The sequence below is a fragment of the Colletotrichum acutatum genome (genome assembly GCF_030867785.1).
Source record: "Colletotrichum acutatum strain CBS 112980 chromosome Unknown BDZ83scaffold_171, whole genome shotgun sequence".
Lineage (NCBI taxonomy): Eukaryota > Fungi > Ascomycota > Sordariomycetes > Glomerellales > Glomerellaceae > Colletotrichum > Colletotrichum acutatum.
In genome coordinates, this window is record NW_026849165.1 from 1 (window position 1) to 27,987 (window position 27,987).

The following is a 27,987-nucleotide window of genomic DNA, read 5'->3' on the forward strand; positions in this document are numbered from 1 at the left end:
GGATCGCTGAATATTCTCTGTGGCGGAGAGGAAAGATGGAAGAGAGTCCGATGCCGCCGGTTGATTTTATAAGCGAGAGGGCTTGGCTGCGTATTGAAGAGGAAGGAGGGACGTAGACAGAGGGAAGGAACGAGTCACTCTTGGCCCCTTTTCAATGGCGGATGCCCGTCTCCTATGATCGTGTCTACTTCGGTTGCCAGGGCCAAACGCGAACGTTTCCTCTACAAGCCAAGATTACCAACGTCTGTTGTTAAGAGACACCGCATGTGCTTGGTAACCATGGTCGTCACAATGTCTAGAGATTCTTAGGGCCCATCTCTCGGCAAGGAAGTCTTGAGGATCTTCGCCATCACAAGACAAAATCACTTTGGATTCCCTGGCGTCCTTCGGCTATTCTCCTCGCGAATAAGCCAGAAACATGGTCAAGCAGAGCCGAGCGGTGATACCGCGAAGACTTCGGCCCTTCAATCAACGGACACAACATAGATCTTCAGGAGATGGTAGTAGACCGATCCCTCGTCAACAAGGAAAACAAGACGTCCTCAAACTCCTCGACAACAGAGACTATGGAGAAAGGGATTCGAGCAGTCGATGCAATTCTCGTGGGACCTATATAGGAGCCTCAGCCGAACCTCTTGCAGCTGGATCTTTCGCACAGATCGTTCCGAGAGCCCAAAACGCTACAAGAAAATCAACTTCGGACGGAGGAAGCAGTCCACTAGAACGGTCAAAGATAGCACAGCTTTTGGGGGCTTATGTGCGTACAATCCTGCGGCCCCTGTTCTGCGTCTCGTTCTCGCTAATCTTCGAGGGCATATCCAGAGTCCAAACCAAACTTGAATCACAGGCGTCTGATTTGGTCGTCATCATTTGGAAATCAGTTTCTAGGCAGGCCACAGGAATCTCGACTATGAAAGAAGTTGAAGAAGTGCGGTGCGTCCAGACAGCCTCGGCCGGTGGACCACCCAGTCGAGCATTCTGCGATCTGACGGAAGATGAGGAACACATCCGTCTTCACTGATGTATTCGAGAGGCTTTTCAGTCACCTCCAAGCACATCTGCCCCTTTTCCCACACTGGCAAAGTCCCACGGCCCAATCTCGCCTTGGAAATCCACGCCTTCACATGCTTCGTAGCATCAAATCGAAAATGCACCCCGGCACACATGTCTTGAACAGCCAAGCTTTGGAATCGCCATGTGTCGTCGGACTGGAATGCCGATGATGCTGGCCCTGTCTCGGGTGGCTCAGATACAGGCCGTTTGAACCGCTCCCTGGGGCTTACGTTCCCAGCCTGCCAACCACCGAAATACTGTCAGGTGCAACGACGAGACAGGAATGTCTAAGACAGTGTGACGTTCCTTTGGCGTGGCCTCTAGTTTCCAGGCAAGCGAACCTCTCCACCTCACCCACAAGCCCATGGTGGTCATCGAATACAGGGTTGCCACGCAGGAGTTCTTCAGGATGGCGGCGGTTTTGCTGCGGACCTTTCATGCCGGACGCATGCGAAGTACGGAACTCCCATACATCGGAGCAGACATCGAGAACGCCACAGTGATGGCGTGAGTTGACGTGTAACCAAGCCTTCCGCGCCTCGCCGTATAAGTGCCCAGATCAGATCAATCCATGCAACCCATCCGAGACACGGTAGCACCAGCTCGTCAACTGAGAATACAAATAGAACTCATCACCTCGGTATCGCTCGCCAGCGTGCGCCTCATCCATCGACCAACGATTGCAAAATCTCTGCCGCCCATCCAGTGACCCTCTCCACCAGAACAAAGAAAAGGACGCCCACCAGCCTCCGGCACTAACTTCGTCTGGACATACTTGATTCAAAGAACGAGCCCACCAGCCACTCGCTCCCATAGTTTCCGCGGAAAGACGACGACCGGGTGCCCAAATCTAGACCGGAACCCGCCAAGGCAGCGTATCGCCGTTTGGCTATCCCTCTTCGTGGCTTGATTCCGCGCCGGCAGCACCGCAGCCCCGGGTTCATCAAACAAAGCCATCGAATCGCTTTCCAGACAAGGTCGGCGATCTCTCTACCCGCCCGTCGACATTCCCGCTAGCCATCCAAATTTCGATCTGCCGGACTGAAGAGTCTTAAGGAGTAGGCCCGCCCCCTTTTCACGCTGACGACTCGCCGCGAGAATCACATACGAAAATAGGAGGTCAGAAACATCGGAGCCCCTATTCCAACATACAAATACCAACTTCACGGCAAACCCGCACTCCCACCATGTCCCTCGCCCAAAAGCTCAAGAGGGAGGCAATAAGCCGTCCCACCTGCGAAATGCCCCTCCCCTTCCTCCCCTTCGTCTTCCTCGCCCACTTCACCCAGACAATAACCTCGGTCCTCACCACCGAAGCGCATCGCACAACCGCGAGCCTCTCCAAACACCTTGAGGGCCTGCGCCTCCAGGTCCGCGGGCCGGAACATACTTTTCACCCTTTCTCCCGGCTCCCAGCCGAGCTCCGCCTCAAAATCTGGCAGCACGCCTGCGACACGCCGCGGACCTTGCTCGCAACACACGCGCCGAACCCGGCTTTGCTGGCAGTCAACCGTGAGGCGCGGTACGAGGCCCTGCGGCGGTATACCCTCGTCCGGCTGAACACCTGGGGCGACAGGCGGATCTATATTGACTTCTTAAGGGACAGCATCGCCGTCGTAGAGGGCAAGGGCGGCGGCGGGTTCCCTGTTCGCGGGGCGAGGCATGTCATTGTCGTGTGCGAGGAGCCGTTCCGGAACCCGGGGTCGTGGCTGAAGTGTCGGTACCGGGCTGGGCTGGAGACGTTGACGCTGGTGCTGAGCGGGACGAGGACAGGCGGCAGGATTCCAGCGCCGCTTCCTGAGATCCGGGAGTTGTGTACGCCCGAGGAGGTTCAGCTGAGGCTTGGGTACTCCAAGGAGGAGGCGGAGAGGATGGGAGAGGAGGTGAGAGAGTTGGCCGAGGGGTGGGGGCACACGCAGATTCGTGTGGGGGAGTTTATCTAAACTTCGCAGAGGCAGAGACGAAGACGGAGGAAGACGAAGCATAATGATCTATCGACACGACATCATAATACCCATTTACATGTAGCCAACCTCCTTATTTAACAATTCGTACATCATCCTACAAAGCTTCAAAGCTTACTCCGTCCCCCCAGATAAACCTCCCCCAGCCGCAACTGCTCAGCCGCCTCCTTGACCATCTCCTCCACAATCTCCCCCGCCGGCTGAATCCTCTCAATCGCGCCCGCAACCTGCCCCATCAGATGCGGAATCTCAATATCCTCCCTTCCCTGCTCGAAATCATGCTCAATCGGCACCGTTCCGCCTTCCGTCAACCTCTTAATCTCCTCCGGCCGCGCATGCCACCCCCTAATGTACTCATTCGTCTTCATCCGCAACGGCCGCCCGCTAATCACCAACGTCCTCTCCGTCCCCTCAAACCCGCACGACACCACCTCTTCTTTGTGCTCCTGGCTACACCCAGCCTCGACACTCGCCACGAACCGCGTGCCAACCCACACGCCGACAGCCCCCTGCATCAGCGAACTCGCGAGGCTCCGGCCGTTATACATCCCGCCCGCGGCGATCACCAACGCAGTAGACCCCTTCAACATCGGAGGCTTGTACCGCCTCGCGACGTCCACCACCGCCGGGATAAGCACCGAATTCGCCACGTCCCCCGTGTGTCCGCCCCCCTCCCCGCCCTGCGCACAAATAATATCCACACCCAGATCCAGCGCCTTCACAGCATGCTTGGGATGCCCGACCATATTCATAACATAGATCCCCGCCTTGTGCAACCTCTCAATCACCTCCTTCGGTGGCACCCCCACCGCGCTAACAAACAGCCTCGCGCCAGAGGCGATGGTAATGTCGATGAGCTCGTCGAGCTTGCCGCCCGTGTAATCGTGGTTCGTCTTGCGCGCGTTCCCGCCGACCTGCGGCAGCGCGAGGTCGACGCCAAAGGGGAGATCCGGGGACTTGAAATTCGCCTTCATTTCCGCAATGATCTCGCGGAGCTGGTCGGGGGTGTACTGGAACCCGCCGATGACGCCTAGCCCCCCGGCGTTGGAGACGGCTGCCGCCAAGGGACCGCCCGAGGTGCGGGCCATGCCGGCGAGGAGGATCGGGTGCTGGATGCCCAGGAGCTGGGTTATGGGTGTTGTGATGGGGCCGGAGGGTGCCATCTTGTCTGTTGTCTGTTGTCTTACACTGGTCTTGGCGAGGACTTTGTGCTGGTGGTGCTTGATCTTGTTTCTAGAATGTGTGACAATGGACAGAAGAAGCGTATGGTGATGTACAATCCAAAAGAATGCAACAAAAGGCCAAGAGGTTGGGAATAAAAGGGAACTTAGTGACACGCTTGGAGCTAGTCATCGAGGAGTCGTGCCGAAGCACCTAGGTAAATCCGGGGTGAAGAGTGTGGGGTTGGAGGCGATTGGGGGGGGGGGGGCTCTTTGCGGGGAATTCACACCGAGGCAATTGCCTTGTTGGGACAGCAGCTCGCCCGTGACCCCGACCCCCAAGCTCCGGAGCGGCCTGAAACGGGCAACCACAGCGGCATGTGAGTCGGCCATTCCCTGCCCCGTCCCCCGTCCGACCGTCGTTCCGTCATGGACAACAGGTCCTCACAGGAGCTGCCAAGTCACTACATCACGGCACCAGGTATTCAGAAAGTCAAACTGAGGAGCGCCGCGCCATGCACCGCTTCTATTGAAATGCCGTCCTCATCTCCCTGCATTGGTATCGTTATGACATGATTATCGTTGGCGTTGCCCAACTAGTATACAATAAAACCCACGTGGTACGCGTCCCCTGGGCACTCTGGTCTATCGAAAGCTCGGTAGACGTGCCGGGACGAATTCTTCAGTCCGTATGTACTGCTCTTGCGTGGTGGACCGAATGACGGGCGCGTCGTCGTTGTGCGTAGCAGACCTCGGCGGCGATCTTTGACTCGGAGAGTCTGACACGTAGTCTACCTCATCGGCTTTGGCGTACTCCGCCTCGGACGCCGGCTCCTCGGACATTAGATCCTCGCCGGCATCGTGCAGCCCCCGTTCCGACGCAAGCTGCAGCGCCGCCTGCCGCTTACGTTCGACCTCGTCGTCCTCCTCTCTCCTTATGCGCTCCTCTTCCCTCTGCAGCTCTGCCATCGAGGCCTCCATGGACGGCGCAACGGGCGTATCCGGCGTCGTGGGCCCGCTCGTCGAGCTTCGCCGCACGCTGGGACTAAGCATGGAATGACTGGAATCGATCGTCGCTCTCGACACCGTCCGCGACATGGGCCGTCCGTCGGCCCGCCGCTTGCCCTTGCTCGCCTTTGTCCTGCTGCTGCTGCGGTCGTCCCGGACCTTGTCCAGGACCATGAACTCGTCGTCAAACGGCACGGCGTCCTCCTCGCCCTCGCCGTCGCTGGGGAACAGGTCGCCCCGTGATCGATATGAATCCGACGACACCCCGGACCCCGTCGTCCCGCTGCGATTTCTAGTCTTGGCGGTCCTGCTCTGGAAGACGTCGTCACCGTCGTTATCGTCACCGTCGTCAGAATCGTGCGTGAGCAGCGGCTCCGTCTCGCCCATGCCCATCTCGCCGTGCTGCCGCGGGTGATCCTGCAAGTCCGCCGCGCTCGGCTTGTAGCGGAGCGTCTTGCCCAGCTTCCACGGCAGCTTGCCCAGGAACCCAATGGGCTGCGTGCTGGGGATCACCGTCGGATCGGACTCGAGCGCCTTGCTCCCTCTGCCTCGCGTGCCGTAGCTCATGCCGCGTTTTCTCTTGGGCTGATCCTGCTGCACATCACCACCCCCCGTGTTATTCTTCTGCTGCGACCCCGTGCCCGCGAGCAGGCGGTCCCAGTCGTCGTTGCCCCAGCCGCCCAGGAACCCGCCGTCCTGGTCCTCGGCGTACCAGTCGTCGTAGAAGTCGAAGCTGTATTCCGCCCTCCCGCCCGCACGATCTCGTTCCCGTCGCCTCCTCGCCCGCTCTTCGCGGTCGCCGAGGCACGGGTTGGCGCATTGCTCCAGGGAGGCGGCGAGAGAGGCGAGACACGGGTTAATGTAGTGGTGCTGGAAGCTCCAGATGCCGGCGGCGGCGTTCTCCGTCACCTCGCCGGCGTTGTGGGAGATTTGGTTCCATCGCTGGCGCAGCCGCGGGTCCTCCAAGAAGGCCATGTTGGTGATGGCTGCTGCAGGGTATCGAGGGATGACGTCGCGGGCATCAAGAAGGGAACCAAAGGGAAGAAAGGTGGAGTTGGATGTTTTTTTAAACGATCGGCGCGGCCTCGACCTGGGGTGCAAGCAAAGGGCAAACGTCGAGGCCCTCGTTATCGAAGTGCTGGTGATGGAAATTCAGGTGAAGAAAAGTCCAGAGGCGAAGGGAGCCATGGGACGTGGATTGGGCGAGTAACGGTTGGTTTCAAGTGCGCCGGAAACAAAAGGCAGCCTCACCTCAGCTGTCAAAAGTTGGGCTCAACATTCCGCTGGTTGCAGCAGGCGGGCGCTGGCGCAGGTAGTCAGGGTGGCACTCCCTTGGGGGCCCTTGGGGTTCGCTGCAGCTGCGGGTGCGGGCGCGCAGTGCGGGTGCGGGTGCTGATGCGAGCCCAGTGCAGTGCAGTCGACCTGGACTTTCGGATTGTCAAGGTCCATAGCATGTGCGTCGGCACTGTCTGTGGCTGGTGGCCCCTTATCGCACACTCTCCCAATGGATAAGGCACCTCTGCTTTGGAGGTTGGGTGGGATTGACTTTGTGGATCCGGGGAAATTGCAGACCTCCCGCCAGGTTGCTGACCAACTGTGGCTTAGCCTCTGGCGAGACCCCTGGAGATCGACGTCACCCCTTCCAGGTATCGGGAATGCATCGTCATTTATAAACTTTGGGCCTCGCAACGTGTGACTTTGGGGTACAGTCCCCCCCCCGGAGACTCGGTAAACTCTGCTAAACAAAAGAAAGCACGTGGAGATTTGATTGTATTCCAAACCACTACAGACGCCGAACGCTGCTAATCTAGACAGAGCTTGCCAAGGACCATCATCATCTCGACCCCTGTGCTTGTTTGCTCGTAGAAATCATGACGGCCATGCCCCCTCATGCCAGCCAAACCCATTGAGAGACATCAATGAGTGCGAGGCCAAGAATGCAGAGCACAAAGGTCCTAAGAAAAGACCGACAACAGCGCATTCATCTTTGCCTGGCAAAACTGCCCGACACGTGAAAGAACACGGCCAGTCTTCTGCTTGAGGGACACGTGCTTCTTCTTGTGATGCCACATGGGCAAGATGGCGGCCGTCTCGCTGGTGGACTGAGCATCGAACGCAGGCCCAACCGGTGTAGCCCCCGGAACGCTCTGTCCGGATTCCTAGTGGCCGTTCGTTGCAGCTTGGGGTACTGGTGGTCTCTCTGGACCGTAGGGTCGGGGGGGTTCTGGCTCTCCAGGTTGGGGCTCCTCCTCCGTATCATCGTCGAACTCGCTCGGATCCTCCTCACCCTCCTCCTCCTCGTCCGAGTAGTCGCTGCCGTCCCCGTCCATGTGGCCGTTGCTGTCCGAGTAGCAACTTTCCAGCGTCGCCGCCGCTCCGGGCGGAACCTTGCGGCCCTGCTGCTGCATCTGCTCGATAATGCTCCTAAGCTTCTCGGCTCTCTTGATCGCCTCGGCAGCCTTCTTGCGCCAGTCCTCGCGCTCCTCGGCCATGCGGATGATGTTGGCATTCGTCGCCTCGTGCTTGCGCTTCATCGTCTCGTTCTCCTTCTCCAGCCGCTTCGTCTTCTTGGACATGTCCTCCATTTCCTTCCGGAACGTGAGAAAGAGGTCGTTGCTGTTGTTGAGCGTGTCCTCAACCTTGATCTGTCAGCAAAAGCTCAGCCCAAACCTCTGCAACCAGCGTGTGTGTCAGTCATCATACCTGCTTGAACTTGTCAACGTAGACGTTGAGTTGATTCCGAAGCTCCGTCTCCGTCTTGGTAAAGGTCTGGACTTGCGCCTGGAGATTCCGCGCTCTCGTCGACTCGGCCTCTGCGAGCTTCTTCTCTCGTTCGTAGCGCGCCATGTTGTATTGCACCTCCAGCTCCTTGGTGCGCATCGTGGAGTGGAAGTGTAGCTCACGCAACTCGTACTGCTCAATGAAGGACTTGAACCGGTTCTTGAATCTACAGGGGGTTAGTCCAGCGCAGCAATGACGGCAGGTAACATACAAGGTGTCGACGCTCATGTCCACAACCTGCTTCCGCGGATGGTCCTTTTCTTCTTGGATCCCCTCCAGCTTGGCAAGCAGGGCCGCATGCTTCTCGTCGTACGCAGAGCTGTTATGCTTCAGATTGTCCTGGAGGGTCTTGTTCTCGTTCTAGACACACAAGGTCAGCCGTGCCCCGTACGCTGATGACGGGCCGCAAACCTTGTACTTGTTGTTATCCCGCTGCAGTTCGCGACAGAGCTTCTCGAGCTTCTCCTTCAGGCCGACCGTCTTGCTGAGCTCGGTGCGATTCGCATCCTTTTCCTTTTGCAGGGCGTCTCCGCGTTTCTTGTTCTTCTGGTTCTCGCGCTCCACACGGCGCATGTCGGCTAGCAGTTCGCTGGACCGGCGGGTGAGGTGCTCAATCTTTTGCAGATCGCTCATCTTTGCCACCTGTTGGGCCAGATCGCGGTTCGCACGCTTGACCTCGCGCTCTGTTGCCGTTAGCCCCGCCACCGTAGAAATGTAACTCCACGAACCGCCAGCACGAGAGCCCCCCGCCTGCGCCTGATCATGATCGTGACCGTGGCCGTGATCATTGTGACCATGACCTTCGCAGGCTTGAGCAAACGCGCGACTCGGCCCCTCCGGCCTCCAGGAGGGGTAAGGCACGATGGGAGGCGGTACGCACCAATCTCAGCTTCCTGATCCTTCTCTCCAGCTGATTCTTGCTCTAGCTGCGAGATGCGTTGCGCGAGCAACTTTGCAGACTCGTTCGAGTCGACCGCCTTCTTCTGCTTTCCCTTTTTCAGAGACGCCGCCGGCGGGTGGGCGTGACCATCTTGACCGTTGGACATGTCGGCGTCGGCCTGGCTGAGGGGCATTTACTCGGCGGGCAAGAGGGGTAGTGAATGTGTGTGCGTGTGCGTGTTCGTTCCTTCTTGTCGTCGGCGACGAATTCGCATCCGTGTTCGATCGATCGAGCGGGTCGGTGTCGCAAAATCGAGTCGTCGTGGGCGTCGAGTCGAGTCCCTGATTTCCCCGCGGCAGTCTCAACCGTAATATTCGGAGCCAGCAGTCGGGTCGTGTGCTCTCGTCGCTTTCCCCTTCATGGACCTCCTTTGCAGATTTTCGACGTTGGACGGAACGACGGGCTAGGGTGAGGTGCCTTAGGGTGAGGTAGGTAGCGTGGTGTCTGCGTGGTTCAGGCGTGCGCATCAGAAATGCCACTGTACTCGAGAAAAACGGGTGGAGGAGAGACTTGCTGCAGGCCTCGTTCGTGCCTACCCGTCGAGTACCTTGGTTCCGGGCCGGGGGAGCTCTGCGGTCCAGGTACGAATAATCAATCCGGATGCCGATATATTGGATAGAGTACGCAGTAAGAAAATGAATTGCCCACGATCCCACTGGTCGCCTTTTGGAATTCGCGATTTCCCAATTTCCGTTGGCGGGCGTGGAAGGGAGGAGAATAAAGTGCACCTGGAGAAAGGGCGATGGAGGTACTTGCCTAGCGGACGGCGTGCCAATCTACCGGGCGGCGTCGCTGTTGTCGGTTGCACCGTGTTAGCTGCTCGTTAATGCGTTACGCATGCCCAGGCCCACTGACCCGGTAGTGCCTCAGAGAGCGTTTTGGTGAATACGGACCCCACATGCCCTGTGTGATGACGAATAGCGGCGGACGAGCGCCGACCACGCCTAAAAATTTCCAGCCAGAAGCCAGCCGAAAGCTGCGAATCGCCTCCCGCTCCACAGTGGCTCCTCGACCGTAGGCCGTTCAGTCATTCTTAGAACGAAGCTCCCGTCTTCTTCTCCCTCTGGAATGAGGCCCTGATCCTCTGCAAACAACCACATCCCGCCATCATGTTGCGCAACGCCGTCAACACGGCCAAGAAAGCCGTGACCGAGCTCTCTCAGTACCCCAAGCCCGGCGACAAGCTCCATGGCTTCACACTCCTGAGGACGAAGCACGTGCCGGAGCTGGAACTGACTGCTCTTCACCTGCAGCACGACAAGACCGGCGCAGACTACCTACACATTGCCCGCGACGACAGCAACAATGTCTTCTCCATCGGCTTCAAGACGAATCCTCCCGACGACACGGGTGTGCCCCATATCCTGGAGCACACCACGCTGTGCGGTAGCCAGAGGTGTGTTTATCTGTGACCTAGAAGCCGTACCCTGCTGACCGTCTAGATATCCCATCCGCGATCCCTTCTTCAAGATGCTGCCGAGGACGCTGTCCAACTTCATGAACGCCTTCACGGCATCGGACCACACCTTTTACCCGTTTGCGACGACCAACTCCCAGGACTTCAAGAACCTCATGTCGGTGTACATGGACGCGACGCTGCATCCTCTGCTCAAGGAGTCCGACTACACCCAGGAGGGATGGCGCATTGGGCCGGAGAACCCGCAGGCCGCCAACGGCGAGGAGAGCGACCTCGTCTTCAAGGGCGTCGTCTACAACGAAATGAAGGGCCAGATGTCGGACGCCGGTTACCTGTTCTACATTCGCTTCCAGGACCACATCTTCCCCGACATCAACAACTCTGGCGGCGACCCGCAAAAGATCACCAACCTGACGTACGAGCAGCTGCGCAAGTTCCACGCGGAGCACTACCACCCGAGCAACGCGAAGCTCTTTACGTACGGAGACATGCCCCTGTCGGACCACCTGCAAGAGGTCAACGCCCAGCTCAGCGCGTTCGAGAGGATACAGGAGGACAGGACGATTCACCAGCCGATCAACCTGGCCTCTGGGCCTAGGGAAGTCACCGTGAAGGGCCCTCTCGACCCTCTGGTGGACCCCGACAGGCAGTACAAGACGTCCGTCTCGTGGATCATGGGAGACTCGTCCGACGTTGTTGAGTCCTTTTCTCTGGCGCTGCTCTCTACTCTGTTGATGGACGGCTACGGGTCTCCATTGTACCGCGGACTGATCGAGGCCGGTCTCGGGACAGACTTCAGCCCCAACGCCGGCTACGACAGCTCCGCCAAGCTGGGCATCTTCTCCATAGGGTTGACCGGCGTCCAGGAGGCCGACGTGCCCAAGCTCAAGGCCGAGGTCCAGCGCATCCTCCAGGAGGTCCGGCAAAAGGGGTTCGACAGAACAAAGATTGATGGATCCCTCCACCAGCTGGAGCTGGCGCTGAAGCACAAGACGGCCAACTTTGGCATGTCGATGCTCCACAGACTCAAGCCCAAGTGGTTCACGGGCGTCGATCCCTTTGACTCACTGGCGTGGAACGACACCATTTCAGCCTTTGAGACTGCGCTCGCCAAGGGCGGGTACCTGGAAAGCCTGATTGACAAGTACCTGCTGAACGACAACACTCTGTCCTTCACCATGTCGCCGTCAACCACCTTTAGCGAAGACCTCGCGCGTGAGGAGAAGGAGAGGCTGGCATCCAAGATTAAGCAGGCGTCTGAGGAAGCCGGCGGCGACGAGGCGGCCCGCAAAAAGTTTGAGCAGCGCGAGCTGGACCTCCTCGTCGAGCAGGGCAAGTCCAACACGGAAGACCTGAGCTGTCTGCCGACGGTTCACGTCAAGGACATCCCCCGCAGCAAGGAGCCCGTGGTTGTCCGCGACGAGACGGCCAACGGCGTCAAGATCCAGTGGCGCGAGGCCCCGACCAACGGTCTCACCTACTTCAGAGCCATCAACAGCCTGGACAACCTGCCGGATGAGCTGAGAGAGTTGATCCCCCTCTTCTCCGACAGCATCATGCGCCTCGGCACCAAGGACATGTCCACGGAGCAGCTCGAGGACCTGATCAAGCTCAAGACGGGAGGCGTGTCTGTTGGATACCATTCAACGCCCTCGCCCACCGACTTCCACCAAGCGAGCGAGGGGCTGATGTTTACGGGCATGGCGCTGGACAGAAACGTCCCCGTCATGTTTGACATTCTCCGCAAGCTCGTGCAAGACACGGACTTCGACAGCCCGGAGGCCGCCCTGCGCATCAGACAGCTGCTCCAGGCATCTGCCGACGGCGTGGTCAATGACATTGCCTCATCGGGTCACCAGTACGCCCGCGGGTTCGCGGAAGCCGGGCTCACGCGGAACGCCTGGTTCAGACAGCAGATTGGCGGCCTCTCGCAGGTCAAGCTCGTCACGTCGCTTGCCAATCGTCCCGAAACGGATGGTCTGGCGGACGTCATTGACAAGCTCAAGCAGATCCAGAAAATCGCGCTCGCCGGTGGTAACTTCCGCACCGCACTCACTTGCGGGGCAGAGAGCACGGGCGCCAACCTCAACGCCCTGACTAGCTTCATGTCGACCCTCCCCAAGGACCTGCCCCTGCCGTCGACCTCCCAGCCGGCGACGCTGCAGAAGAACATCAAGTCCTTCTTCCCGCTGCCGTACCAGGTCTATTACGGTTCGCTGGCGGTGCCCACCGTCTCGTACACGTCTGCCGACGGCGCGCCGCTGCAGATCCTGGCGCAGCTCCTCACGCACAAGCACCTCCACCACGAGATCCGCGAAAAGGGCGGCGCCTACGGCGGCGGGGCGTACTCGAGGGGACTGGACGGCCTCTTTGGGTTCTACTCGTACCGCGACCCCAACCCGCAGAACACGCTCTCCATCATGCGCAATGCCGGCCGGTGGGCCGCGGACAAGGCGTGGGCGGACCGCGACCTCGAGGAGGCCAAGATCTCCGTGTTCCAGGGCGTCGACGCGCCCCAGTCGGTCAACTCGGAGGGTATGGGCCGGTTCACGTCCGGCATCACGGAGGAGATGAAGCAGACGCGCCGCGAGCAGCTGCTCGACGTCTCCAAGGACCAGGTGCGCGAGGTGGCGCAAAAGTACATTGTCGACGCCCTCGCCAAGGAGGAGGAGAGTGTCGCCTTCTTGGGCGAGAAGCGCGCGTGGGTGGACGGCACCTGGAAGATTCACGAGATGGACATTGGTTCTGAGTGAGCCATGCCCGATCGGTTTGTACCATAGAGACCGTAGAAAGGGGAAACCTTCCGGTCAGATCTGTAACCATATCTGTACAGCACCCCATGTTGTAACATTATACCCACCTCCTGAATAGAAGCAACTGTATGAGGTCTTTTTTGTCTGTCCTTTCTTCTTCTAGTCTAGATACCTACCGACGCGTTCAGATACGATACGTCTTCCTGCTACTCTCAATGGCTTGGAGACCACTAGACAACGCAAGATGAAGGAAACTATCTTGAGCCAGGGTAGCCTGTACGGGATAACCGGCTCAAGAGAAAGGCTCGTGCTATCAGACCCGACATCCTCAGCTTTGGATCGTTGGACTAAGGCGCAGAGTACATACGACGTTGTTAGTGTTGTTGGTGTTGGTGAAGCCGCGCACTTGCTCGGTATGGGGCGAGAAGACGGGAAAGCCAATCAAGTGCGGCCAATTACAAGCCAGCAAATCTGGGCAGAATGACTAAACGGGAGATGCTGGGGATGGAATGCAATGTGGAAAAAAAGGAGAGAAGAATGGGATAGAATACAATTGGCTCACAAGAGAGAGAATGCCCCGCATACGTCACCCAAGGCTCAGCGCCACAATTGTATTGTTTTTTCTTGAGACTCTTGGGCTTACGTGGGAGTTTACATTTCGACTTCGGGACTGCGGCTCGTCAAGAGGCTTGGGGACCCCTAGAGGCATCCCGAGTGGATGTTTAACGGGAGGCAGCCCAGAGACAACTTGGGACTTGGAGGGGGATTCTACGCAGTAGGCGGGAGAGAGCAGTGCCGTGATCATGCGCCGGTGAGATGTACGATGTGGTGTGGGAGAGGCACATGCTTTCGTCCAAAGCGAGCGGCCGTTTGGGGAGAACGGTGCGTGACGGACAGAGTGCCATCGACAGTCAGCGATTTGTGACAGAAGCTAAACCGGCGCCCGTACGGGTGATGCTTTGGACGAGTGGCATGGCATGGCATGGGGGAAAGAATCAGGCTAATTCTGGCAACTGTCCGAGTGGAACACTGCGTTGAGGGAATTTCTTCCTTTCAGTGAGGAGACAAGTCGCCCTCTTGCAAGCGAGGCATAGGCACAGACGGCGGTCTGGATGGGGGATAGGACAGATCTCGTTACTCTTGCCAACAAGGGTGAGGTGTTCGGCTTGTCGAGCAACTGTCTACTGGGTGTTGCCGTTCTTCTCAATGCTGGATTCTTTGATGGAGATGCGGCGTTTGAAACGGACAGTTAGGGTTGATTGTCTCCATCACACCCACAACTACAACAAGCAACGCCGAGTCTACAAAGTCTCGGGAAACTTGGAAGAACACCGGGTACTAGCGACTAGGCGTCAAGTTGACAGCAGGCGCCAAAAGGCTAAAGCTAGTGAAAGCTGGGGCAAGGGAAATGGAAATGGAACCGGAGGGGCGGGCGGGCGAGGATGACAGCGAGACTACGGAGTACTGATGTCCAGGGCTCCAAACTGGTGCTCCTCGAACTGGGAGAGACGCGTAAAGTTGCGGTCTGGAAAATTTACCGATGGGTCAGCGTGATCGTGATGGGAGTACTACCTATCTGGTACGGGCACGCGAGGCGTGTGGCCGGAAGCAAGTTACAACACGGTCCTGCATGAGATTGACAGAGAGAAGAAGATCAGAGACGGTCAAACAGGTACTGGGCCATTTGGCACATGGGATATGGAATTGGAACATGGGGAGAACAGCTGGTTGGTGGTGGTGGTGGTGGTGGGCTGCGGTGAATCGTGATGCATGGCAGATGGAGCTGCAAGCAAGCAAAGACGGCAACAGCAGCAAAACGAATTCGTAATGGTGGAGGAATTCCCAGCCATAGCCAACCCTCCAAGTTGAGGCCTTCCACATCCACCTGCTGGGATCCGTGCTCCGTAGCCTCTGGGAGGTTTTCCCGATGGAAGCACTGCAGAGCGATGGCCCTGGGACTGCTGGGAGAGGGACATCCACTGCGCTCTGCATGTTCCGGTGTCTGAGCTGCAGGGGTGACACCGCGACGGAGGGGGATGTACTCCATACATGACCTCACGCTGAAGAATGGGCAAACGAGAAGGTATCCAGACTCTGGGCTGGAGGCTGGACTCTGGAGCTTTGGTGGGATCAATGGAGACGGCTCCCCTGGACAGTTGGACCGGGTACAATTCGGAACCTGTTGTGCTCGAGACTTGACTTTTCGGACCGTTGTTTGTTGGGCTTCAGGCTTCAACTTGTTTGAATGGGACGGATATTGAAACTGGGTACGACGGGTACTTGGCGGGCGAGCATCATTATGGAGACGGCTTGAACCTTGCCATCAAGTACCTTGCCTTACATCAGCACTTGAACACCTTCTACGCAGCAGCACCCGGGTAGGGAAAATTTTGAAAATTTGTGGGCAGGTTGTGCTGTTGACAGTCGTGGGCTGTGGGTGGCCAACCTCGCATCCCGGCTCCACTCTAGAGGTACCAAAAAGAACCTGAGAAAGACAGACGAAACCCTCCTCCAGGCTCCGGGGCCTCCACGGCCGTCGCAATAAAAAACAGTCCCCCCCCCGCCACACACTTACCTCCCGGGACACCAACCCAAAGGTTCATCGTCAACCCGCACCACGCAACAGCTCCCGCCATTCGCAACATTGCAATTGTTATCCAGATACAGCTGCCTGGACTTTTCGGTTTCGACCCTTTCGTCCGGTTTCTTTGTCTTCTTGGTGAGTCAAGTCCCGACTGTTTTAAACGGATCCCGCGCGGTGGCGCATCTTCCCGAGCAATCACATGGCATCGTCATCGCCAGCTTTTTTGCACCGCCAGCTATGGGAAAAACCTACCACGCATTTGGCCCAAAACCACCACACAAAATAAAATCGCTCTCACAACAAACCGCATCTCCCCCTTTCAGCACCGCAACCACGACCACGCCGCATAAACCGCTCATACAAGGAATCCTTTGCTAACCAAGTGCATCGTCTGTACAGATCTATAAGATCAACCCCTTTCACCGCCAGACTTAGCCTTTGGTCAACTCAAAGGCACCACAGCCCAACACGGCTTCTCTGGCCGTGAGCTTCGTCAGTGACCAAGATTTCAGCGTACGAAAGACTCGACACATTGTCAACGCCATCCCCCCTCCACCGCCTGCAGTCGTCTAAGCAGAAGCTCGAGTTCTTTCTCCTCGACGGTTTGCTTCACCAGACGCCCCCGTCCAACCCCACCCCCAACCAGCTGCCGCATAAGACGGGCTCTGCAGCTCTTCCTCTCGCCGAGGGGGAGTCGAGAAGACCTCGTCAGATCACTGAGGGATCTGTCTGCTACCGCTTTCGACCACCCTAGAACTCTCGTGTTGTTCTAGCTTTTTTATCAACCCACCAGGGACAGTATCAAGAAGTTTGATTCTGCCCACGCGTCGAAACACAGACCGACCACCCACCCACACACCTCTCTTCAACTTATCACCACCACCCCGTCAACCGCTTGGATATGGTTATGGCAACAGCCGCGATCGAGCATTTTGCACCAGCTACTATCAATTATGCTAGTACCTACCACCAACCGATCCTCAAAACATCGCACTTTGCCGATCACCCCGTCAAACATGGAGTGATCAACCCCAAGCAGCTGATTGGCGATGCTCTCCGCCAGCGTGTCGAGAGCATCGACCATGAGATTTGTGAACCAGGCGACGAAGACACCTTCTTCGTCGGTGATCTCGGCGAGGTCTACCGCCAGCACATGCGCTGGAAGCTCAACCTGCCGCGCGTCAAGCCCTTTTATGGTGAGTTCCCCTGATCCCCCCCGAGATGTTCCTGGCTAACCCGCGCAGCCGTCAAGTGCAACCCCGACCCCAAGGTCCTGCAGCTCCTCGCTGCCCTCGGCACCGGCTTCGACTGCGCCTCCAAGACGGAGATTGACCAGGTCCTCAGCATGGGCACCGCCCCCGAGCGCATCATCTACGCCCAGCCCTGCAAGACCAACTCGTACGTCCGCCACGTCAAGGCCATGGGCGTCAAGCAAATGACCTTTGACAACGCCGACGAGCTGCGCAAGATCGCCAAGCTCTTCCCCGAGGCCGAGCTGTACCTGCGCATCATGACCGACGACGAGTCGAGCCTGTGCCGCCTGAGCATGAAGTTCGGCGCCGCCAAGGAGGCTACCAACGAGCTCCTCGGCGTCGCAAAGGACCTCGGCCTCAACGTCGTCGGCGTCAGCTTCCACGTCGGGTCCGGCGCCTCCGACCCCATGGCCTTTTACAAGGCCGTCTACGACGCCTACGAGGTCTTTGAGCAGGGGCGCGCCTACGGCTTCGAGATGAAGACGCTCGACATTGGCGGCGGCTTCTGCGGCGACACCTTTGAGGACATGGCCGCCGTCCTCCGCGGCGCCCTCGACGAGTACTTCCCCGCCAGCAGCAACGTCAACATCATTGCCGAGCCGGGCCGCTACTACGTCTCGGCCGCCTTCACCATCGCCTGCAACATCATTGCCCGCCGCACCGTCGACGACCCGTCCCTCGGCGAGAAGCGCTACATGGTCTACGTCAACGACGGCCTCTACGGCAACTTTTCCAGCATCATGTTTGACCACCAGCACCCCGTCGCCAAGGTCCTCCGCACCGGTCCCGTCACAATGTACGACACCAGCGCCGCCAACGCCTGCCCGGACGGCGAGGGCATCCGCTACTCCGTCTGGGGCCCCACCTGCGACGGCATTGACCGCATCACCGAGACGATCTCGTTTGAGCACGAGCTCGACGTCGGCGACTGGCTCTACTTTGAGGACATGGGCGCCTACACCAAATGCTCCGCCACAAAGTTCAACGGCTTCCCCGACTCGCACGACGTCCTGTACGTCTGCAGCGAGCCCGGCGCCAAGGCCCTGCTCAACATGTAGGGTTCGTTGACGTTTTGCCCGGGAGTGTTTGTCGTCTACTTCGTTTGGAATTCGAGACTAGGAAATGGGAAGATACAGAAAAAGGGAAACAATAAAAAACAATAGACTTGGAGACAAATCTTGGAGAGAGAGAGAAAAAGAAACTCCGGCCCAACAGCACGCATTGTAGAAATGTAGTCCATTCACTTCTGAGGGTACTACCTCTCGCCTGTCAGCTTCGATGGAACATATATGGTTGGGAATAATACAGTTTTTTTTTTATCACGGGCCAAACAAAGTCGTTGCCAAGCTAACTCGCCTCTGTGCCCATGTGTCTGTCTCTGTCTGTGTCTCACCCGCCAACGTATCACCGAAACTAAACGTCGTGACATGAAAATTCCAACGTCGTGACGCGGCAACATAAAAAACCGAAAAAGCCCGCTGACTCGCCAGCACTCATGCAACCCTCGACGTCAGGACAAAGCCCACCGTATGCAAGGTACGCAACACACACACACACACACCTCGCCGCACTTGTGCTCGCAGCCTTAGCCGCAGGCTGCAGCCAGTGATCTGGGTCTACTTATGCATGGCAGGATGGGCGTGAGGCAGTTGCGGCCCCCAAAAGTCTTGGCCAAACGTTACAATATACAGCATCTCAACATTGCTACAACATCAACGACACACGCGCATGCGACATGTTGGATTGATCTTTCTTTCTCATTACCGCTTTCGAGTAATTCGATGCCCGTCGCCGTCACCGATTGAACCCCCTTATCCCCCCCTATCTACTCGGTGGCCAGCACACGCTACGATTTTGCGCCAGAAAGGCTCTCTCCTACGTCGTATCGTGATGGGTGCAAACCCCAAAAGCTTCTCTTGCTCTCTGTGTCTCTCTCTCTCTGTCTAAGCTACGCCATTAAATGCCAAAATGAAAAAAAGTCGTGGGACGCTTCAAGAGTGTGTTTTTGGTTTTGCATCATGCGATCCACCCGCTCCTTTCGTGATTCCCTTTTTTTCCGGCCTCCAGGCCCATTCGTTACGTTAAAAATGCCCTCCAAGGCCATCCCGCCATTCATGAACCTTGTGCTTCATCCGACTTCATGCTGATCCCGTCATCTAATTAACCCCCCTTGACCGAGAATAGTCGTCTGTACGTCGTGTGATCCGGTTACACATCTCTCTCCCGGAAACGCTAATGGCGTCAAAGTCGAACGACTCGAGCTGCTCACGCGGCCGATTCAGGACGGATGATGCTCCGCGCCGTGGCTTCGTCATAGCCAATGACATTCGTCAGGTATGCCATCCTAGACATGGTCAGTACGAAGTCCATCCTCCCGAATCCAACATCACTCACTTGTCATTGTCGACCTCGGTCCATTTGAGGTCCTCGAATCTCTGCTGGCAGTCCATCCATGCCATCGCCCGCGCCTTGGGCTGGATCTTCTTGACCGTAAACTTGAATCTGCCCGTAACGGGTCGATGGTCAGAAACGCGGACTTCGTGTCGTTTGTAGTCCACCTGCTTGATCCTGCCACCACCACGATAGAGCAGCCGATCGCACCACGCGGGTGAACGCTTCTTCTCGCTCGTGTCGTAATTGTCGGTTCCGACGTCGTACTTGTACGTCGGTGCAAAGGTAATGGGCATCTCTTCAAACGCGCGGAGCTTAAAGGCAGGGTTGCGGCGCCTGGCCACGAGAAGTTGGTCTCGCTCGAGAAGCTTGGCGAGGTTGTTCTGCTTCACTGCGATGACGACCGTATCGCGCGACATGGTGTCGATGCGGTAGTTCAGATCGCCGTTCAGTAGACACAGCTCGTGGTCCAAGATCATGGTGCCGTCCCCGCCGCCGACATAGCTGTCGAGGCGAGCGCTGGGGTCTCGCTCGGGCGGCAGGATTTGTGCTTCGAGGATGGCGGCGATGTCGTTGTGGCGACTGTTGGCCTGCGACTGACCCGCGGCCAAGTGACAGTTGATGAAGCACATGGACGAGTCGTCCACCATGAACCGCACGACGATGGCGCCCTTGTTGCCGTGCAGACCTCCCATGCCTCGCTTGACTTCTGCCGCGCTGAGGTTCTGGATCCGATCTCTAAGCGTCGACTTGACAAAGATGCAAGTGAACAGCCCAACGAGCGTGGCAGTGTGGAGCAGGTGATACAGACAGTCCGGAGGCATGTAATCGTCGAGGCTCTTGAGGAGGAAGTCTCTCCAGTCGCGATACTGATGGCTCATGCGCTCCTGGTCCGAACCCTCCTTCTTCTTCACCTTGAGGAAGCGTTCTTCTGGGGTTAGCTTGATTTCTGATCGGGGGTGGGGTTACCTACTAGCTGTTGCGGTTTTGTCTTCCAGGTCCACCAGCTCCTGGAACCCAAAGATTAAAATGTCTGGCGAACTGTTGGACGTGAGCAGGCTCTTGATGAACTCGGCATCTTCTTGCGCGTATCGCAGGCTGTGGGGTGTTGAAGCACCCGCGTTCCACGTCATGCACAGCACCTTGAGATCCTGGAACTCGCAGTACTGCGTGTCCATGGCCTTCATCTCGGCCTCGTGCCAGTCGTCCTGCAGCAAGCCGTCCCAAACGCGGAGCATGTTGTCAGCGCCGAGAGAGATGACCTGGTGGCGATCCAGCCTATAACAACTCGATGCATCCGAGACGAGCTTCACGACGGGGTTCTTCTCGTGCGCCTGCCAGTCCTTCTTCTGTGCCCAGGGCGTGGGCTCCATGTCATAGACACCAATCTTGCCAGTGTTGAAGCCTGCCCAGAGGTGATCGCCAACCCCCGCAAGAGAGTTGATCTTCCACGAACTCAAGTTGACAAGGCCCAGACACGAAAAGTCCTGCGTGTTGTAAATGGATACCTTGCCATCGGCGTGGCCAAAGAATAGCTTGTTTGGTTGTGACCGCACTTGGGTTCCCGACGTCACTTCGCCCGCCGTGTCCTGAGCCAGAGCGCGGACCAACACTTGGAATTGGGTTTGTCCGTCTGACGATGGCGCAAAGACGCGGATCTCTTTGCCTGTCGCATGCCATAGCTCGTCTCCGACAACCATTGAGAAGGAGTGGCCCTTGGGTAGGCGGAACGCTTGGTGCGCGTTGTTGGTCAGATTCGGTGTCCCAGTCTCTTCATCTGCGGCCCAGACGAGCAAGCCGCCGTTCTCATCCAACGACCACATCTCGTTGAAGTGGCGGTAAATTTTGACAACCTCGTGCCGACCGTGAGCCCCTGGCTTGTTCGCTACCACGCTTTGCGTCGCAATGTCGGCTTCCATCAGCTCGCCAAAGTTATTGCCAATCCACAGCCTCTTTCCTTCCTCGTCCACATTCAAGCCGGGTTTGAAAGCCACAGTTGTAGCCTTGATACCTTCGCCGTGAGCAAAACTCATCAACAACTCGCCGTCCCGGAGGTTCCACACTCGTGTCAGGTGGCCCGTGGTGCAGATGAGATCGCCGCACACGTCAAACGTTCTCGGATCGTACTTGGTCTGGATTTCGTGCATGCCGTGTTTTATGTAGGGCGGTCGTCGGTTGACGTTTGCGGGGTCCGGGAAATTTGGTATGTTGCCGTTGATCTCGACCTTTGATGTGTTGCTGGAGGGAATCAGAGAGACAGTCGGCTCGGGTGGTGGTGGGGGCTGCGCAGGCTGAACATGCTGAACATGCTGAACGGGCTGAGGTGGTTGAGGGGGCGGCGGCCGCGGTGACGTCCGGTCCGTGACTGTATTCGCACGCCCCGGTAGCCGTGATGGCGGCGGAAGATGTGTTGTTGTCGGGGTCGAGACGATTCGCTTGGGCGGGGGCTGGAAGTCGACCGAATGGCTGACGGAGTGGCTGGCGACGTGGGTGTTGATGCCGCCTGCCCTTGGAGGTCGCGGAGGCGGTTTCATCGTGACTGGCGGCCGCGGCGGAGGCTCCGCAACGGTCTGCGGCCTCGCGGGAAGAGCGGGTACACTGGGCCGGTCACCCGTAATCTGCGGAGTGATCTGACCCCTGATGAATCCATTCGTCTCCTGCTCCCGCTGGTTCCTCTTGGTCATGATGGAATGATGAACGGGGGGCGGCGCGAACCCGACATCTATCGGTCTGCCTCTCTGGGGCGGCGGTGGTTCCGTCAGCGTTGCGAGCGCCTTTGGCCTGGTGGGCAGCGTGGGAGGGGCCGGTTCGTGGATACTGTCGGGGCTTCCAGGCGGGCTGCTAAAGGGAGACGTCTCTTCCCTGAGCTTGCCCCTGAATTCAGCAGCCCCGATTTGGTGATCTGCGTAGTAAGGGGCCTTTGGCTGGTCTCGCATCGACGGCTTTTCGGCACGGTTGATTGGCGGGGGCACGGCGGGCTTGTTGTCCCTTCGTATCTCGCCAGATCGTCTCGGCGGCGGTGGTGAAGGCGGCTGTGAAGCAGACAACCTCGGTGAACGTCGCGGATCGAGCGAAGGGGTGTGCGGCCGACTTGGGATCTTGAAGGCTCGTGAGGTGGTTGGCGTTGTGGGGGTGGACGAGCCGGAGTCGGCGGCGTTTAAGAAGGCCGGTGCCTCGGCGATGGAGAATCTCGAGATGGAGTTCTTGGGCGGTGACTGAGGCGGTTCTACCAGGACCGAGGGAGCCTTGATCGGCTCCGGTTTCAAGGTGGGAGGAACCCCGAGGGAGCGGCCGGGCGAGCGAGGGACGGGCTCGTGCAGAGGAGGTGGGAGTGACGGTGCCGAGATGCTCGGGCGCTCACGAGGTCTCGGGGGAACTGGGAGGCTTTGGAGGCTTTCGGAGGAGGCTTTCGCATCTCGAAGGAACTCTGGCTTCGGGGCCGGAGAGATGGTTCGGGGCGGGGAGGGACCAGGCGCGGCGGCAGATTCGCCATTCTTGTTCATGTTCTCGAACTTGGCCCTCAGCGACGAGACGGGTTTCTGATGTGGTCAGCCTTGTAGAAAGACAAAAGACAGGGCGGCGTACAAGTGATGAGCCATCAGGCCCATTCTGAGGGGGAGGAGCCATGGTTGCAGCAGAAACGACAGCGGGAGCCCAGGGTGCCGATACCCATTACACCCACGGCTGCAAGTGTATCGTCATGAGCCCTCCAACGGCGTGTGGTCTGTCGCCGGCTTAGCCAAGCAGAGTGGGTTGCTGGTCGTGGATGGACGAGGTCGTCGAGTGTCGTCGCAAGGATGCGTAAGCGGACGTGGGAGCGAGAGTTTGTTGCGCGCGTGTAGTCGGAGAGATTCTGACAAGTGGGATGGACGACCGTGCAAGAGGGCTGAGGAGCATAATGATGCTGGGCGGACGTTTCGAAGCTAGCGAGATGCGAAAGGGAGCATGGCCAGGTTGTCGTCACGATGGGCGCGTGAGAGGTGAGAAGGAAAGCAATCTTCGGGTGTTTTTTCTGGAGCGATGGGAGTAGGCAAGGTGCGGGAGGTTGTGATTGACGACGAAGTGGCATTGCAGTGGCCCCTTGGTGCAATAAGATTCCCTCCGCAAGGTGCTGCGTAGCCGTTTTGCTGGGACGGCAGTGTGTGGATGGTGTACCTGATTCGCCGGTACCTGGGTTGGCGCACCAGTGGGATGGAGGGAAGTACCGCTCTCCGAGATGAGGCAGGGCAGGCGGGCAGGTGGGTAGGCACGGCAGGGAAGGGGAGGGAAGGGAAAAGGGAAACGTATGCTAGGCACGTAGGCCGCAGTAGTGCTTTGCGGCGCCGTGCACACAAAAGCGTCTGTACCTCAAGGTAAGGTAGTGGGTGGGTGGTAGCCGACACTGACAGACAGACAGACAGACGGACAGAAGACAGAGAGGGGGAGCGGTACGTGGTGGGATGTACGTAAGGTTTGAGGGGACTCGCCATCCAAACACTGCCGTCAATTACGACTTGCGCTGCGACGTGCCGTCGTGCCTGTCCCGCCGCAGCATTATGGCCCGTCTGGGTTTAGCAGTCCCCGTAATGACATATGACCCTGCCAAGCAAGCGTCTCCATCTCTGTCAGCCTCACCAGTTGGGCCCAGGGTTGAGAGCCCAGTTGCGGGACTCTGGGCGAGCTCAATACGGAGTACGGAGCACTTTGTCGAGAATTCGAGATGCGGATTACGGAGGCCCTCAGCCACAAGGTACTTGAGGGCATGTACCTCGCGGCTGGGGAGACGATGAGACCAGGGCCGCCGCCGTTTGGCCTTGCCGCCTTGGTTCCTGAGGAACTTCAAGGTTGGACACTAGTCGTTCCGTAATTAGGCGAGTTCACAGGCTGAAGGCACCCCCTGTAAACTACGCAGTACGATCCTCGCAGGCGTGGCAGCAGTCGTTGAGTCCGGCGCACCTGTCCCGTGCCTGGGGTCTGGAACTACGTACCTGCTTACCTCAGCTTGGAGACGTGAAGATGGCACCTAGGAGTGAAGCATCTCTGCCGTTCTCAACCCTGGACTTCCTGCTCTGGTAGAGAGTTGTTTCAACCACCATCACAGGTACACGGTGCGACTTTGGTCTCTCTGGTCTCTTCTTAGCACTTCCTAGCATGGCTACAATATAGTTGCAACCCAAGACATTCTGGCGATTGCCTCTATGTATCTGTCCATGGCCAGTGACTGAAGTGTGGCTAACCTCTTTCATCTTTCAGGGTCCACAGCTCGCGTGCACGGTGCAAAAGGCCAAGCCATCGGGGATTCTCGAGCTCCATCATCAGACCATCCCACTTTCTACAGTGCGTCCTCATTGCTCAGTGGCAGCTTGCGCTCCGATCGACCGGGTTCCCAATCGTCCTTGAGCCAGCCGTATCCGACAGGGCTACTTTTTTTTCTCTTTCTTTCTTTGGCTTGTTCAGACTAAACAACACAGCTTCTCGACTGCAACAGAACCATCTGTCCAAATCTTCAAACCCTCACGTCCCACCGCAAACATGAACACCGTAAGTTCTCTCCCGGCCGTCGCACATGGTTTCAAGTTCTTGGCTGACATCAAGCCTAATCCTAGGTCAAATCATTCTGGTAGGCGTGACTCGTCGTCCTGGTCGCAAACCGCTCTCGTCGTCGATCAACAACACTGACACTCTTTCGTCTCGCAGGCTCGGATGGGGCTCCCTCTGCGCAGGTATGTTTGTCCTGAGCCCTTTTACGTCGCGTAACTAACCAACCCCTGTGTCAGCCGGCGGAGCTGCCTACTACTTTGCTAAGCAGAGCATCAACGCCGATCGTGCCGCTCGCTTCGAGGAGCAGCGCCAGAAGAAGGCGATGGTTCAGTCTCTTGAGTACGGCGACAACGTCCCCTCCCAGCCCGGCTCCGCCTCCGCCATGGCCGGGGCTGCGCGCACCGATACCGCCGGCTCCCCCAGCCAGGAGTCCAGCTCCGATCCCGCCCCGACCCGCCACGCCCCGGCAACCGAAACCCAGAGAGTGACGGAGAAGAGCAAATACGAAAGTAGTACGCCGTTCAAGAGTCCAAAGGGAGATCGATTCTCATAGTTCCCGGGACTAAGGCGGTGGTGGATGGACCCAAAGCTCGTGTAGTATAATTGTTTGCTCGGCCGGTTCTGGCTGTACATTGTATCATTGAGGACGACACGAAGAAACGATGCCCTATTTCTTGCGCCCTACTTCCTGCGTTTGCGTTTTCCAGGTTTCGCGTTGGTGGTTTGAACAGCAGTATCTGGTTTGGGAGCTTGTCAATGATTCATTACACCTCGAGCATGATTCGACGTCCCCATTGGTAAATCCACGCAATGCATCACTCTCGACAACAGTGCCTCCATCATTCAACGAGTCCCAATTCCCCGCCTACGATTGATGGTTCTGTGTCGACAAAGCATGTCAATTGCCTCAATGCCAACACCTCAATCTTGTTGGCTTCAAGCACGAGAGCCGATCGGCGCAAGCCGCTAAGACACGAGCCACTGTTCGCACTGGGCAGATGGGTCCTTCCGGAAGATGCCGCAGAACCCCCGATTCCGACCTCCAGCCTCAATCCGAGCTAAGCCACTTTGGCCCTAAGCACCCAGCTGTCGCGGCCGTTGCAGCTTGTGGCGGCACATCCTTTTGCTCCAGCTCTAGCTTGACCTCGACATCCCACTTCAACCTCACCTCTTTGCTCAACGCCTGCTCTCCCAGATCCAATCCACCCAGCAGGCATGCGACTGGGCCACAATGGCGAATCCTGAGCTAGCGATAGCCAAGGCCTCCTTCAGCGCCATCCTCTTCCGCAAGGAACCCGTCTCGCTCACCAGGCCCGAGATCGAGAGCTTCCACACCCTCCTCCACGACGCGATACACCAGTGCTCGCCGGCCAACGTTCAGGTTTGACGCCCTCCAGCGGCCTCTACTATTACCGCTGTTCTCTCTCTATCTCTATACATCTCTGTGTGCGCTCCTCTGTGGTTGCAAGGTCGACTAAACTCCCGCCGCCTCTCTCTAGAAATGCAAGCGCTGGATCCTCAAGAACCTGGTCCCCTCGCCGGCGCGCGTCAGCGCCGTCGGCAAATACCTGGCCGCCCTCTCCAACTCGTTTCCCGATGACGGCAAGACGAAGCCCTCGACGCGGAGGAAGCGTCTGCACATTCTCTACCTCATCAACGACGTCCTCTACCACGTCGCTGTGCGCGATCGGGATGCGCGCTTCGCGACTGCTCTGGAGGCCAGCCTGACGCCCTTACTCCACAGCGCCGCCAAGTTCCCAAACAGCCCCAAGCACGCGAAGAAGCTCGAGGATCTGCTGGCGCTGTGGGAGAAGCAAAAGTACTTCTCGGCGACCGTTATCGACGACCTCCGCGAGACCGTCAAAGAAGCCCCCCACGGCGGCAAGGCGACAAAGGGAGAACAGGGCCAGACGGGGTCGAATCTCGGCTCGAGGCCCGCCAAAGATGCGCCGTACATGATCCCCTCGATCCACGGCGACCCGAACACGCCCTGGTTCGACCTGCCGGCAGCAAATTGGCTGCCGCATCTCACGCCCAACTCGACAAAGGCCATGAACCCAGGCATGATCAAGCCGCTGCAGCTCGCACCGGGACCAGCGGACAAGGCCCTCGCCAAGGCGGTCAAGGACTTGCTCGCGGATGTCGAAAGGCTCTACAACCCTGGCGCGGCCCGGCAGGAGGATCAGCAACAGCAGCACACCGGCCTCAGCGAGATGGGTGAGCGGGTCGTCCTTGACGAGATCACGGGCGAGGTCGTTGACGGGGAAACGTACTACGGGTGGTCTCGTAGGTTCTGCGAGAAGATGAAGCAGCGGAGGAAGAAGACGAAAGGGGGAGCAGCAGACCGCGGCCGTGGGCTGTCCGACTCGAGGAGCCGTTCTCGGAGCTCCTCTCGTAGCCGATCCAGCAGGAGCGACTCTCCACCAGCCTTTAAACGACGCAGACTGTCGCCGGACTCGCGGACGCCCAGCCGCAGTCGGAGTCGGAGCCGGGATCGTCGGCGCAGCCCTGGGCGCGGCAACCGTTACGGCTCGAGAGACTACAGTAGGTCAAGGTCGAGGTCGCGTGCTCGGTACAGATCAAGATCAACGTCGCGCGATCGTGGCCCAGCAAGAGACCGAGACAGAGATAGGGGCCGCGCCAACACGAGCAGATCGCCACTACCACCACCCGATCGGAATCGGCACCACAACCCTCCAGACTTTGGGGCAGGCCACACCGCGGGCTGGGGACAGCAGCAGCCGCCGCCTCCGCCGCCCCCTCCTTCAAGCTACAACTCCCAACAAGCCTTCCCGCCGTACCCCCCACCGCTACCACAGGCGGCAGGCGGCTTCGGCCACTTCCCTCCGCCGCCACCGCCTCCGCAAGGCTATCAGGGTCAATGGCCGCCGCCGCCGCCTCCACCACCTCACCTGGGCGGTCCTCCCTCACACGGCTGGGCTCCTCCGCCTCCGGGCCCAGGGGTTCCGCCACCGCACACGGGCGGTTGGGCGGCACCCCCTCCTCCACAGCAGCAGCAGCATCAGCAAAATCACTATCAGCAGTACGGACGAGGCAACGGCGGCGGATACCGTGGGCGCGGGGGACGGGGCGGGGGTTCTGATCGCGGCAGAGGCGGGTGGTGAGGACGTCACCGAGAGCAGAGTGAAAAGAAATCTGTAGA

At 58.3% G+C, this 27,987-nt stretch overlaps 12 protein-coding genes across 12 annotated transcripts; 7 read left to right on the forward strand and 5 right to left on the reverse strand.

Annotated features, from left to right (window-relative positions):
* Nucleotides 1–267: 267 nt before the first annotated feature.
* BDZ83DRAFT_131261 (uncharacterized protein) lies at nucleotides 268–1,133 on the forward strand. The gene has a single exon (XM_060501217.1). It carries the CDS (start codon nucleotides 419–421, stop codon nucleotides 1,019–1,021), a length of 603 nt encoding a protein of 200 aa, XP_060358805.1. The 5' UTR covers nucleotides 268–418; the 3' UTR covers nucleotides 1,022–1,133.
* A 1,107-nt stretch (nucleotides 1,134–2,240) lies between these two features.
* Nucleotides 2,241–2,996, forward strand: BDZ83DRAFT_757549 (uncharacterized protein; the record flags this gene model as incomplete). The annotated part of the gene is made up of 1 exon (XM_060514911.1): nucleotides 2,241–2,996. The coding sequence occupies one exon, from the start codon at nucleotides 2,241–2,243 to the stop codon at nucleotides 2,994–2,996; it is 756 nt and encodes a 251-aa protein (XP_060358806.1).
* Nucleotides 2,997–3,055: 59 nt separating this feature from the next.
* BDZ83DRAFT_640519 (2-nitropropane dioxygenase) lies at nucleotides 3,056–4,421 on the reverse strand. Its single transcript, XM_060509494.1, has one exon. The coding sequence runs from the start codon at nucleotides 4,178–4,180 to the stop codon at nucleotides 3,125–3,127; it is 1,056 nt and encodes a 351-aa protein (XP_060358807.1). The 5' UTR covers nucleotides 4,181–4,421; the 3' UTR covers nucleotides 3,056–3,124.
* Nucleotides 4,422–4,822: 401 nt separating this feature from the next.
* BDZ83DRAFT_591426 (uncharacterized protein) lies at nucleotides 4,823–6,160 on the reverse strand (the record flags this gene model as incomplete). Its single annotated transcript, XM_060506435.1, has 1 exon — nucleotides 4,823–6,160. One exon carries the CDS (start codon nucleotides 6,158–6,160, stop codon nucleotides 4,823–4,825), a length of 1,338 nt encoding a protein of 445 aa, XP_060358808.1.
* Nucleotides 6,161–7,344: 1,184 nt separating this feature from the next.
* On the reverse strand, nucleotides 7,345–9,012 carry BDZ83DRAFT_591404 (myosin-like coiled-coil protein; the record flags this gene model as incomplete). The annotated part of the gene is made up of 5 exons (XM_060506431.1): nucleotides 7,345–7,824; nucleotides 7,889–8,132; nucleotides 8,178–8,326; nucleotides 8,378–8,649; nucleotides 8,847–9,012. 5 exons carry the CDS (start codon nucleotides 9,010–9,012, stop codon nucleotides 7,345–7,347), a joined length of 1,311 nt encoding a protein of 436 aa, XP_060358809.1.
* A 1,003-nt stretch (nucleotides 9,013–10,015) lies between these two features.
* On the forward strand, nucleotides 10,016–13,076 carry BDZ83DRAFT_757553 (peptidase M16C associated; the record flags this gene model as incomplete). The annotated part of the gene is made up of 2 exons (XM_060514912.1): nucleotides 10,016–10,302; nucleotides 10,349–13,076. The coding sequence occupies 2 exons, from the start codon at nucleotides 10,016–10,018 to the stop codon at nucleotides 13,074–13,076; spliced, it is 3,015 nt and encodes a 1,004-aa protein (XP_060358810.1).
* A 1,654-nt stretch (nucleotides 13,077–14,730) lies between these two features.
* BDZ83DRAFT_657073 (uncharacterized protein) lies at nucleotides 14,731–15,679 on the reverse strand (the record flags this gene model as incomplete). Its single annotated transcript, XM_060510931.1, has 2 exons — nucleotides 14,731–15,392; nucleotides 15,652–15,679. 2 exons carry the CDS (start codon nucleotides 15,677–15,679, stop codon nucleotides 14,731–14,733), a joined length of 690 nt encoding a protein of 229 aa, XP_060358811.1.
* A 468-nt stretch (nucleotides 15,680–16,147) lies between these two features.
* Nucleotides 16,148–16,414, forward strand: BDZ83DRAFT_591415 (uncharacterized protein; the record flags this gene model as incomplete). Its single annotated transcript, XM_060506433.1, has 1 exon — nucleotides 16,148–16,414. A coding segment is annotated over one exon (267 nt), but the record flags the coding sequence as incomplete, so codon positions are not given.
* Nucleotides 16,415–16,561: 147 nt separating this feature from the next.
* BDZ83DRAFT_657074 (ornithine decarboxylase) lies at nucleotides 16,562–17,971 on the forward strand (the record flags this gene model as incomplete). Its single annotated transcript, XM_060510932.1, has 2 exons — nucleotides 16,562–16,856; nucleotides 16,905–17,971. The coding sequence occupies 2 exons, from the start codon at nucleotides 16,562–16,564 to the stop codon at nucleotides 17,969–17,971; spliced, it is 1,362 nt and encodes a 453-aa protein (XP_060358813.1).
* A 1,207-nt stretch (nucleotides 17,972–19,178) lies between these two features.
* On the reverse strand, nucleotides 19,179–22,807 carry BDZ83DRAFT_657075 (endonuclease/Exonuclease/phosphatase; the record flags this gene model as incomplete). Its single annotated transcript, XM_060510933.1, has 3 exons — nucleotides 19,179–19,257; nucleotides 19,308–20,253; nucleotides 20,278–22,807. The coding sequence occupies 3 exons, from the start codon at nucleotides 22,805–22,807 to the stop codon at nucleotides 19,179–19,181; spliced, it is 3,555 nt and encodes a 1,184-aa protein (XP_060358814.1).
* Nucleotides 22,808–24,724: 1,917 nt separating this feature from the next.
* BDZ83DRAFT_131477 (uncharacterized protein) lies at nucleotides 24,725–25,506 on the forward strand. The gene is made up of 4 exons (XM_060501218.1): nucleotides 24,725–24,824; nucleotides 24,890–24,903; nucleotides 24,981–25,006; nucleotides 25,061–25,506. Exons 1-4 carry the CDS (start codon nucleotides 24,816–24,818, stop codon nucleotides 25,375–25,377), a joined length of 366 nt encoding a protein of 121 aa, XP_060358815.1. The 5' UTR covers nucleotides 24,725–24,815; the 3' UTR covers nucleotides 25,378–25,506.
* A 549-nt stretch (nucleotides 25,507–26,055) lies between these two features.
* BDZ83DRAFT_591411 (uncharacterized protein) lies at nucleotides 26,056–27,949 on the forward strand (the record flags this gene model as incomplete). The annotated part of the gene is made up of 2 exons (XM_060506432.1): nucleotides 26,056–26,205; nucleotides 26,324–27,949. 2 exons carry the CDS (start codon nucleotides 26,056–26,058, stop codon nucleotides 27,947–27,949), a joined length of 1,776 nt encoding a protein of 591 aa, XP_060358816.1.
* Nucleotides 27,950–27,987: the final 38 nt, after the last annotated feature.